The following is a 13145-nucleotide window of genomic DNA, read 5'->3' as shown; positions in this document are numbered from 1 at the left end:
ATTTCGCTATAATTGCAATTTCGGCTTGATATTAACTCTTTGAAGAGTTTTAGCTTCTTCCGTCAAAAAGATTTTTCATAAGACTAAAAAAAGTTAAGATTTATTACATTGTGTTAATAATTTATAAAATCTGCCACACACTGCTGTCCGCAATAAATCATTGCGGTAATTATCTCTTTAAAATTTGTTTACTTAAGAGACATTTCAACATAAGCGTATCTGCATATCTCTGGCAATTAAAACCAGTTAGCGGTTAACATCCAGAGATGAGTCAAATTCCACTTTTGCGTTCCACTTTTACTTAGATTGTGAATAAGTAGGCAGACAGCATTGCGTAATTTCTTCGCAACAAAAAGTGCGATGTAACTATTAATTTAGGAGAGTGCAGAAACATATGTGAATGTTGTCTGATGTCTAATTTTATGGCTTATGTACATATACCCAACTTCTAAGAATTCGTGTGTGATATAACAAGTCGGGGTCAATTTGTTTCGTGCATAATATTTAGGCACTCTTCAGACTGATTTGTTAGATGTTGCAATAGATTTAACAATTCTGAGTAATAGTTTCAAACAGTTACTAAAAATAGTATATGAAATGATATAAAAGAAAGTGTAGTCCATCATTATTGTACATTTATAACAGAAAAATTGGTATCTTAAATAACTTTTGCATTTAATACTTCATATTCATTGTGTGCATTAACAAATAATTTAACCCAGTGAGTACACAATATAATTTTGTATAATCACACATAAACACACACATCACATTTTTAACACGTAACGGGTAGTGGTTTGCAACTTAACTACATATTTTCAGGATTCGTCGACTTGGGAAAATTATGCAGCAAAATTACCCATATCTTGTAAAATTTTTAGCTTTTTATCCTTTAGCATTGCTTCATCCTGTAGAATAATGTTTATTCCAAATTTTCATACCTCAGTAGTGGTTAAATTGAAACAAGTACTCAATACATCAACATATGTATGTGTGCGTTATAAAATTTAACCACTGCTACTGAGACACAATACTGTACATATTTTTATGTAGTATTTAAGATCCCAAAATTATGTCACCTGCAGGAGAAAACTACAGCTTTATCGGCGTACATTTTTTAGAAACACGCTATATATTTCGTGAAAAGGGTACCAGAGCTTTTGTCGTACATTGTGATCGTGCTTCTTGCTAGTATTTGCACACAAATTCAACACTTAACACCATTCGCTTTGAGTAGATTCTTTTTGTAAATATTTAAATCTCTTTGATGCACCAATCGGATTTCGACTGAAAACGAACAGTTTCAGATCCTCTACTGAAATATGCTTAGATCTAGTAGTTCAGTTAAACTAGCCGTTGAATCGATGAGATTTTGTACTATTTTAAGATCAGTCTACTTTTGAAGTAGCAGCAGTTTGAAGTAGTTAATAAAAAATAATCTGGTGTTCATTTGTTTGATAAATTCGAAATTATCTATTTATTTATACATTATCTGAACATATCTGTAAAAACTCTGGTTCCAAAGTTATGCCATTTCAATAGAAACAGATAATCATTTAATATAAATACAATCGAAAGCTCTTGAAATATTTTATGTTTTAAAAAGATCATACTCATACAAAGTCAGTACTTAATATTGATTCATATATATTTCCAGTTATTGAAGAGCTTTCTTTTAGTTTCAGAATTTATGATTAAAATAATAAAAACAAATTCACCATCCTTAATCGTCATTTTGTTTTTTAAGTAAATCTAGTATAACTGAACTAATAATTGTTTTACATTGACAATTTATTCATTAGTAAATTCACGAAGTTGTTCATTAATTAATTCTCGAGTTTATCCATAAAGGGTTTGGTTTTACACTGCCACAGATTTTGTGAGTTTCTTGACACAGAAATCAGTACCTATCAACAAATCAAAGTAGCAAATAAATTTTAATTTTCATTCAAAAAGTTACTTTTAGTACAACAGCGATATCAGTTTGACACTGTTTTTAAATATTAGTTTTTGTAAGCAACAGATCGGTAAAAACAATACAAAAGTAGTACAACACCACACAATTAATTTACATATGCCAATAACATAACCTCATTACTGATCTGATGCTGAAGATTTGTTGAGTTGATACTTCTGAACTTCCCGAAGATATTTACGAAAATTAGACCATGTTATAATTCGTGAAGAACTTCATGAAAAAATTCATGAAGTTATTTGATAGCATAATTGGTCATGAATAAATTCGCAATGTAAAACAGCTATAATGAACAAGGTACGTGAGTACAACATAATAATTTGTGAAAGCACTTTGAGGTTTTATCTGCATAGACAGGTTTTCAGTAAATCGGTGGTTGTGTTGTCAAAATTATCAGTTTCGGTGAAATGAGCTTCTCTAAAGTTTTTTAATAAAGCTGCGTTTTTCTGTAGAAAAGGCGAACTGCTACCTGGTCAAGTTGTTAGCATGTTGTGAGGGGCTGTTTATATTTGCTTTAGAGAGGGTTTAAATTAATTTAACATGAAATTTATCCAATAAACCTGCTTCCTTTTTGAGCTTTTATTGCTTTCACCATTGTCGTGTATGCATGATCCAAACCGTACTTCACATATTAATTATATCACTTATAGCAAAATTAGCTTTATTTTTTTTTGTTTGTTTGATTTCGTGAAAAAATTTACAGTTTTTCTACTGTGGACGTTCGCAAAACTCGCAACATCCTAGCAACTACAATTACAGCAATACCGTTAATATATTAATTATTACCGTTTGTGATTTTTAAATTGGTATTTTGTCTGTATGCTTCTGGAAATTACTTTTTGCAACAGACAGAATAACTCTGAGACTAATTTTAAATGTTTTCGCCTGCTCAATTTGTTGCCTCGACATTGTACGTTAATAAGATACGATTGAGAAGGCTTTTGATCGAGTTGCTTTTCAGTTCCTCTGTTCTTCGAAAAATTTACACGTTGCTTTGTTTTTTCTATTTCAGATGGATATGAAATCAGTTGGATCGTTTTACTATGACAATTTTGTAAGTATCTTAAAATCTATTCGCTTTAAATTCCATAATGACATGCTTTGCATTTACAAGTGTAGAAACTTGCTCTTTTATTTCTGTTTTATCGAAGTTGGTCCATATAACGGTAAAACCAGCGCATTCTACAACTAAAAGCTAGAGAAAAGAATTGTATGTGTATGAATATAGGCAGGGGTAAACCCCCTAAAGGTGAGCTTTTGAAAAAATTTTTCAGATATCTCCAAATGCGTTTGAAATGTAACAGTGAAATTTGAAACTAAAAATAATTACTCAGTGCTGGTCGCAGAGTGGTTGTAAAATTTTATGTGTTGTCAAATAAAGTGATTAATCAATAAAAGATTCTAAAACAATTATTGTATCAACTTTATCCTAAACACTTACAAAAGCGCCTTAGTTAAAATTTGAGAAATTCATTTATAAAAAGGTATAAGCTATTTTTTTAAATATCTGGAAAACCGCTTAATCAAATTTGTCCTAATTTGGTACACATTTTTTTTCAAATATTTCTCCTAGTTCTGTATGTAGACATTACAAATTAAAAAACCAGTGGCGGAGAAACAAGTATATCGTTTCCTTATTTAAAGTAAAACTTCTACGCCACTGAATTAATTGGTAATATGAATACATTTTATAACGGTCTGAAATATTCCGGATGAAAAATCATTTTATTTTTGTCGAAAAGTGAATGGTTTACGAGTTATGAAACATATTATCCAAGTAGACTTGCCACCTAGACTAAATTCCGATCCAATTTTAATTTTTTTTTGACAATAGCTTCCACTTAATGGAGGACATACCTACAGATTAACGAATCGAGATCTGGTTTCAAACGGGGCGCTAGCACATTCTGGTCAGATAGTTCGTGAATGGCTGACAAACAACTACCAAAACAGATGGATTGGACGGAATGGCCTCATACCTTGGCCACCTAGATCTCCTGATCTAAATATTTTGGATTATTTTAATTGGGGGTAACCTAGAAAAATGACGTTTATGTCGTTCCTATAGCAAATTAGGGACCAGCTAGTGCAAAGGCTAAATGGGGCCTGCACTAATTTGAGGCAAAATCCAGTTTTAATCAGAGCTGCTGTGAATTCTATAACCAAAAGATGCCAAAAGTGCATTGAGTTTGGAGATGGACACTTCAAGCAATTGATTTAATTTATTTGTTTTTCATATAACTTTACGTGTTGTTCGTGTTACTTGAAAGTTGACTCCAAATGTTTGCTATGATAGTGACAATGTGTATCAAATTTGAAAAATTTAATGAAGCGGTTTTCCAGATATTTAAAAAAATTGTTTTATTTTTGTTAATTTCAACGTCCTGTATCTCATAAACGGTGGCTTTCTGCGCCTGTGTTCATAGAGCAAAGTGATGTTAATTTTAGTTGTTTAGTACTGTCCCGAAGTTTATTTGTTAAAATCTGGACCACCTTGTTTAATAGTAATACATAGTTCCAAATTTCATCCAAATTCTAAGGTTTCGACAATATTTCACTTTTTATGGGCTTCTTACCCCATTAGGAGGCATACCTGTATATTCATGTGAACTTTACCTTTTATTTGTAGTTGTGGAATGCTGTGGTAAAATGTAGCAGTTTCAGGTCACTCATACATATTTCCACGTTGCTTTATCTTGCATACTGTCAACTTGTTACTAGATTATTTTGCTCTAGGTCTGCAGGGTGTTTATTGTCTTAAAAGCGGCAATCTGTCACTCTATAATAAAGGGTATTAGGTAATTTTTTTTTCGGGACCACCTTAGCATATTTTAGAAATGAACCAGGTATTTTGAAAACGTGTATTATATGAGAGATTGTATATGCCAGCAGGCCTTCCCAGCAGGCATGGTTCCATACAAGCGACCAGCGGCCGATAAATCTGGTGTCCCCGTGTACCAGCCCAACGCCACCACCTACCAACAACTAATGCAGCTGCAGCAGCCGTTTGTGCCCGTGTCATGTGAGTATTCCACCTCGCCCGCTCCCCCACCCTCCTCCTCATGTGCTTCACCCACAGTTCCTGAGGCAATCCAGTCCGTTTCCTCGGCCGCGCCCCAGCCGCAGCCGCAGCCGCCGCAGCAGGTCAGCAAAGACGAGGCGATCTCCTGCGTCACCACCACAGCCTCCTTGCCTTCTTTGCCACCGCAGCCCGCTATCCCCGATCCCGCAACGCTTGCTAAGGAGGTCGCCCAGCAGAATTACGCGAAAGCCGTCAAGTTGGCTGCCGTTAATCAGTCTCTTGCCGCTAATCAGTTCAGTCACCTGAACCCATTGAACTACACGGGAGTCGCGTTGAACAAGCAAGCGCTTACTGTCCCTCCTCCTACCTTTCCTAGATATCCAGCATTGCCTTTCCAGTTGAATGCCGCTACCAGTCTGAACCTGGGGCTTGCGAATCCCTATCAGGCCGCCATAGCTCAACAGAACTTGCTTAACATCAGCCGACCGCCTCCAAATTTCCAATTCAATCCTTATTCCATCATGAGGACGCCTTATACTGCCGCCAGTACGACTCCCATCTACGGCAACAGTATACTGAGCGCGCAGTATCCGGTGACCGTCTCGGCAGCACCGATGACCAACGTCTCTGCCTCGACGAACATCGCTGTTGCGGCGGCGCAGAACAACAACAATAACGTAGTCTTGCAGCCTTACAAAAAGTTAAAGACAACCTAATCGTTAACCTTTGTTCACTTTTAACTGTATTGTTTTCATTTTCGTTGGTTTGTGTAATATTTTATTAGTGAAACGTATTATTTTTTGCAATTTTTATTCATTTTTATGGTTAGTGTCTAGGAATACAGATCGGTACATCATCCTTTTTAACGTCTCTGTTGAAGAGAGAAATTAGTGATTTTTATATTACCGGTAAACGTGGAATCAGTTCTAATTAATTATTTTGACTTATTCAAAAATTATCTAGTCAAAAGATTTGTGGATATAGTAATTAGAGAACTGGGCAATGCTCTGAGCAAACCCGGACCAAGCGAGTGCCTCAATACTGTGATACCTTCACACCTGCTATTTGCACCGCTAAATAACATCCCCCTTATTACCCTCCTTACACCCTTTTAATAAACCCAAATTTATTAATTTTGGTGGATAAGATTAGTATGATGTATCTTTGCCATTAAAGTGGAAAATATTATATTTATTAGAGTTTATGCATGATACAATTTATCCGTATTTATATAATCCATTTGAGAGCCTAATTGACGCATGGTAGATACTTTACGCGTTGTATTTGTTAGAAAGTGCCATCTCAGAGTCTGTAGTTTGTTAACTGACCCAAAAAGACCGCCCTTTTCCAAGGTTTGTACGTAGTCTTATGATTGATTGGGGAATATATTGATTCCAATTTCGTTCGCCGGAGGGTACTGCCTCTGCCGCGTTGAGTTATACAGACTTTGAACATCTGAGACAACTCATACTGTGCTCTATGTTTGTGTATTAGTTCCAGTTTTGCATGGGGCTTACTTTATACATGTTCTGCATGTCCGTTTAAGAGATTTCGGTTTTCTTTTTGGGTTAGGTTTTTCCGGCCTCTCGACCTGTAATTCCGCGACATTCCTCCATAAGCCGGCTGGCGCGGAATTACATCTCGAGGATGCCTGCTAACTTACCTTTGTACACACTATTGAATTTACCAGACTTTTTTCCTGGAAAATGTTATTGTAATGATTTTGTTAGTGACATAAGTTGATGAACATGCAGTTGCCTCAAAGGCGGTTGTTATTTTTGTCTTCCTGGGTTTGATCTCGAAGCACAATTTGTAGAATTTCTTACGTTCTGCGTGTCATCTTTTTATCCATTGTAGTTTTTATCTTGTATGTAGAGCAAATATTTAGGCTTTCGTTAGTGCAATTTTAGTAGACTTCCAAAGCTACTACCAAAAATGTTAGCCGCCAAATTGTACGCCACAGTAGCGATAAAAGTGCTGTTTTGAAAATGCATATTCTTTATTTTAAGTCTAGTCAAGTATTGAGTTGTATTATAGTAAAATAGAGTATGGAATTCTACTAATATTATTAAATGCAATTTTATGTCCGTTGGTGCAACGAAGTGTTTGACACATTAAATTTTGAGGCTAAATATTTGTCCTGTGTCCAAGGTAGTATTATTACCTTTGTATTGTAAGATATAGGATAGAGTTAGACATAGAATTGTGATGTATTAATATTTGTTATATATAACATTTGCTAAAAGAAATGTGTCTTACTACTTAGCATTTAAAGGAAATTCACTTGTACTTTTACGAAGTACACCTTATTGTGATGCATGTAAACTACATAATAAGTAAATGTTCTATTAAGTCTATATACATAGTGTATAAAGAAAAGAATTTGCATTTTTAAGTAGGATTACTATGTACCAGACAGGTTAGACATATATCAGGCTCAATTATTTGCTATAGTAGTTTTGGTAATGGCCGAGTTGCCCAGTACTACCCGTTAGTACTGCGCGGCTGTGCGTAATCAGCTGCCAGCCACCTTGATCTTGACTTACAATAACGTAGTGCCTTTAGGCTGCTGATCACGCTTTGCTGAGGTGTGGGTCACGTTCGCCATATTAGTGTTAAAAACCTTTTCCATAATTTATATGATTTAATGTGTACTGTATTGTTCTAATCCTGAGGTGTATGTATTATCACCGCTACTATTTGTAATAATAATGCTTGAAAATGCATGATATTTGTTTTATTAATCATTGCTTATTATTTTGATTACTTCCAATATCCAATATTTTTTTTACAAGACCCCCTATATTCACGTGCCTTATACAAGTGCTCCTCAACTGGCTTCTTTTACTATATACAAGGAATACTGTACAGGCTGTAAACTCTACCCCGCTTGCCCCACATTTTATTTTTTGTGTTTTTGTATGTTGACGAATACCCCTACATCATTGCTTATCATTAACTAACACTACTGCTTCAATTTGCCACCACTACAATAAAGGTAACAAAGAGAATACAGGCGTTGAACTATTTGTATTGTATTTTTTCTTGACGTGATTTTATAGGCGTTTACAAAGAAGTTCCTTTTAAGGTAAGTACACAGTTTGAACCGCGCTTGTGATTTGCATAGCAAGGGAAACGATGTTTCTATTAAAAATGGGAAACATTAAAACAACCATTGCGAGGTAAAGCAAAAGTGATCACGCTAAAAATGACAATTGAAAAATAAATAATGAAACATTTACTTAACGTGTTGTGCTCATTCAAAAATATGAAAATATAGATACATTTGAACTGGGATTTAGTAGGATCGTATTCGATGCAAAGTAGAGCATAATATTGTCGGTCTTTTATCAAAGGAAAATCATGTCATCATTTTTAGAACGCGTAAGATGAACCATTTCAAATTTAAAATGAAATTGAATTGCATACGCATTGTGTTCTGGTAGTATCTGTAGTCGCCCAGGTGCATCGAGTGTACGAAATACTAACCGGGCGCGCTTGGGGGTACGTCATCGACCACCTCCAAAAAACAAGTAAACAACTGTGGCGCGTACAGAGGTAAAATGTAGTAGTAGTACATATGTGGAATTTAAAAAACAAACTGGATTTATAATAAATTACCTTTAAAATTAATAGTTTATGAGAATAAAGGTATTCTTGTAGGAACAGGGGTGCCAGACGTGGAGTGATTCCTTCACCCCTTCATAATTCATAAAGAAATTATTCAATTTCTAAACCCTTTAAAGCCGTACTGCACTGGATCCCTTGACAGACAATGATTTATTATTTTGCATCGAATATGATCCTTGTATAGTTGCTAACCTAGTTATTGTATTTTTTCCAAGGCGTCATTCTTTAAATTGTTGTCTTTATTTTCTCATGTAAAGTAGTAAAAATACTCATTAGAATATGTGATGGCAGTCACCGAAAACTGCAAAAATGATCAGTCATTGACCATATGTGACAGATTGCAAATGGCCTTGAATTTTTAAAATAACAATTTATTTTCCTATATTTCAATGACTCCGATAAAATCGTTATTTACAGTTGTCAATAATTATTTTGCTTTCACAAATATCTATGATTAAATGCAACATTTCGTCTGGGGTTGCTTTAAAATTATTCAAATAATGGACAAAATCCTGGAAAAAAGTACCCCTCTATACATTCTTTCGTATCTGTGGTCGCGACGCTGAGAGGCTCTACAAATTTTCCTTTGGTGCCCTTTGATATAGACGCTGAGACGCTCGGACGCTGGTTTCACGTTGTTTACTGTATCGTCTACTGTGTGTATTTGCATTGTGACTTGTTCACATAGTTTTCGTGCAGTTGATATAAGTTATAAATAATGAACAACCAAAAACGTTATTTATGGATGGAACAAATAATATAGTAGTGTTCGATATTAATATCTAGATGCTCTAGATGTGTCTCTTCATCTTTTCATTGCAATTACAAAAGGACGAAACATGTCCAGAACATCCAGATGTCAGTACCGTACGCTACTCATATATTTTTACCTCAAAGTCATTTGCTGTACCTTCGGACATATTTATTAATTAATTGTAAAAACAAATAAATAGATTTACTGCAAAATAATTTATACCGGATATATGACAACAGACGCTACGACGCAGGAAAGTTGATGCAACTTTTCAGCGTCGACACCACAATACGAGATTAGTTTTAACCATCGTTACAAAAGCATATAGAGGGGAAGTTTTTTTTAGCGTTGTCTGCGTCTGCATGAAATTGATCCCTTAATTAGTAAGTAAATTTAAATGAAGAAAATGAAAGAGACAGTAGTATGTATTTATCTACTCAATAAATATTTTTATTACATACTTAATGATCTTTATTAACAAAAAAGGTAAATTTTGGGACTGTTTTCTGTTTCTGTACTGAAATGTGGACACGTTTGTCATTTTATAATAGAAATCTTTTAATGTTAGGAACAATTCGTACTTTTTTTGCCTTTTATTTCATGACTAGTATACCTATAAATGGTATCGCAAATGACTTAACAATAATTGTTGTTCATATTTTCATACAAATGAAGCAATATTTTAGGTTCACTCTCACTTTTGCTAACGCTTAAGTATTAAGTACAGAAGTTAAACGATATCTTTTTCAGAAATCTATTTCGTTTCACTATTCGAATTTTGTTCGGATAGGATTTAATTATATTACTCTTATGTCGTTTCTGCAAGAGGTGAAACGATATAAGTCGATTAGACTCGCTAAATCGAATTGAAACGGTTTATTTGTAAAAAAAATCGAGTTTTCCAGACAGGTGGTGTCCGATCTCTTTATTTAGCATCTTTATTTAGTGGTGGAGTGGCATTAAGTAATGCAGGTTTTCTCAATAAAAACACAAAAAATAGTCTGTAGGAGGCAAGGTTCCTTTTACCTCCTGTACAAAAAACTGGTATTATTAGAAAGAAAAAGTATAATAGGCTTGGTGTACCCGAAGTGACAAAACAGCAAATCTGACGCTTGTGTAATGTGCAGCAACTGCTCAGCTAAAGAGTTCAACGTCTTATGGTGTTCTTAACTGTTCTATTGTGCACCCTTCTACTATACATATTTCATATGCACATTGCACAAAGCTATTAAAATTGAGAAAATTTAAGAGAGCTTACAAATGGATAACTAACCCAAGTGATGACAAAGATGTGTTTTTAAATCTACCGTAGTGTTTTGCAATGAGTGAACTATTAGAAGCTTTGTATATTTCGAATGTTTTCTACATTTTCTTATTTGCCAAACCTTTGTAGCTTTGTAGTAAGTAAAAATGTAATATGTAGGTAATTGGAATCATATATACTTATTTATATGAATTATCTTAACATTACATGAAATTATTTGTTTTATATATTGTTTACAACGCCATATTTAATATGTTATGTTTGCAGAATCCAGCCGCATAGACTAATTGTAGCATCGCAGATTTGTTCTACACGTAACAGCTTTTTTTAATCATTTTTAATTTCATATAGTTAAAATGCTTTTTCGCTTAAAAACCTACTTTTATTTGTAAGTAACAAACCTTTTATTTATTTTTAATATTGTTTGTTTCTCTCGATTATTTATACCGCTACTGTGTCATATTTTACTAATTTCCCCTTATTCTAGTTCTAATCTTTCAGATTCGTTTACTTCTTAATAATAATTGTTTTACAATTACGAGCAGTCACTTTTTTCTTTTTCACCGGAATAATTGAATCCCAAAATTTGAATCGGGATTATATTAATTAATACCTACATTGGACAAAATATAAAACAACAACGTTATTTTTAAACGATTATACAAAATCAGCAAATATTTTAAAATAATAACGACATGCCATTTTTTTTTAAGTTAAATATTTTGTATTAATTTTTGTGTCCCGAATCGATCCGAGTAAAAAGAAAAGTTAAGTTCAAGGCTGACTTTTTGTTTCCCTGCTAATTATTTTAAAATGCTAATATTCTATTTGCCGAGGGAGGTGTACAAAAAATATTATTCCGCGTTATTTTATGTCTTGCCGCTCTCGGCCGCTGTGCTGTGCGTCGGTAATATTTCGCCGTCAGTCACTGCCGGAATAAATGGACTATTTGGAAAATTTGTACAACTCGACGGCATTACAGCGGGAACATAAATAACCCCGCTTAATAAAGACCTGCCTATAAATTGTAATTTATTCCACATATTCATAATTTCATTTGCTAGATAGGTAGCTGGAGGAATTCGTAATTACTCTCTTGGTGATGATTATTAATTAAAGAGAAAAATTCCTTGCATACTTTGATGGAGCTACATTTTGTCATTATAGTAGGGTTCGGGCATTAAATTTATTTATTGTCATTGTTTGTTAATTAATTTATTTGACATATTCCTGGTATTTACAGAAACAAAGTGATTTAACGTTTATTTACTAGTGATTTCATTAAAGTTACAGTTAAATGTAGCGGGTGGTGGAGGGACTTACCAGGAATATCACTTAATGGCAGATAAGTCGGGGTCTGTTATGCATCACTACATTTTAAAGTAACATTGGTGTTAAAGTTATTTCTCACAGTTTGGTGTTGTATTTTCCATAATATTGTGTAAAGCTGAATATTATATTGCAGGAAATATATCATCATATAACATCTAATGATATATGGTATAACATCTAGCGATACGTAAACCTAAATTTTTTTTGTTTCAAAATCCAAAGGTAACAATAAGCAATGAATTATATATATTATTTATAAAGAAATGTGTTTATGCAGAACACAGGGTTGCAATACTCCATCGATAAAATCATCAGGTGATTCTTTGACTAAAAATAAGAAAAGATTGATAAGTTTTTAGGGCCGCAAACATTTCGTTTTTGAAATACAAGGTGATAAATTGTATTATTTTTTTCTTTGTTGCCACTCAAAATTCATTCAAATTTAGTACACTGAAATTTTGTTTAGGACAGACCAAATGAACCAATTTCTGAAACTATTCCGAACTTTTTTGTTGCGACAGTACTACTCATTTTTTTCTTTATTTAGGTATCGGATATTTTGCCACCTGTGAAAATATTTTTGTCTAACTAAAAATCTCGTACTGGAAAAAGAGAAACAAATAGAAAATACAAAATGCACGTCATATTTCGTCACGTTCCGAAAATCGACGTGTTTTCGTTTTAAAATTATTTTCGACAGTTCCAATTTATTCTATAATGATTGTTTAAAAAAGTGTTTTTTTCTGCTTCCATAGTTAGAGATTGTAATATGATGTTTATTTTATTGTTAGTTATCTTTATTATTTGTAACCAACAAGGATCAAAGTTCACAAAGTAATTAATTAGGTTTCAAAATACCCAATAAACTTATGTTTTTTGTTCATTCACCTTCTAGTATCGAGATTTCCTATTTTTAATTATATGAATAGCATTCATCAAAATGTATCTTAGAAACAAAGCAGTCAGATTTTTTATGTGACCTACTGGTTAGCTGTTATCTTGTTTTTAGAAAATCACCTGTACAAGTTGTTGATTGAATATTGGAATACTCTGTATCGTTCGTTTAGAATAGTTCTGCTACGAAAATTGACTCTAATAAATTGACTCTGAAAATATATACTACGCCTGTATGAAAATTTTTTTTATTGTATCAAATTCATATAAAATA

The 13145-nt window shown here is 33.5% G+C and overlaps 1 protein-coding gene across 16 annotated transcripts in view; it reads left to right on the top strand.

Annotated features, from left to right (window-relative positions):
* Window positions 1–7723, top strand: part of LOC108904398 (muscleblind-like protein 1) — a 771591-nt gene extending 763868 nt beyond the window's left edge. For 11 of the 16 annotated variants that reach the window (XM_018706932.1, XM_018706928.1, XM_018706929.1 and 8 more), the window contains 2 exons: window positions 2988–3029; window positions 4865–7723. In XM_018706932.1, coding sequence (XP_018562448.1) covers window positions 2988–3029; window positions 4865–5713 — 891 coding nt within the window. In that variant the 3' untranslated portion in view covers window positions 5714–7723. The remainder of the gene's footprint in view (window positions 1–2987; window positions 3030–4864) is intronic. The other 5 variants (XM_018706944.1, XM_018706936.1, XM_018706943.1 and 2 more) reach the window with 1 other exon arrangement.
* The last annotated feature ends 5422 nt before the right edge of the window (window positions 7724–13145 follow it).

The sequence above is a fragment of the Anoplophora glabripennis genome, unplaced genomic scaffold, assembly GCF_000390285.2.
Source record: "Anoplophora glabripennis isolate ALB-LARVAE unplaced genomic scaffold, Agla_2.0 scaffold91, whole genome shotgun sequence".
NCBI lineage: Eukaryota > Metazoa > Arthropoda > Insecta > Coleoptera > Cerambycidae > Anoplophora > Anoplophora glabripennis.
The sequence above is the reverse complement of the archived record's forward strand: the minus strand, read 5'-3'. Positions and strand labels throughout refer to the sequence as shown.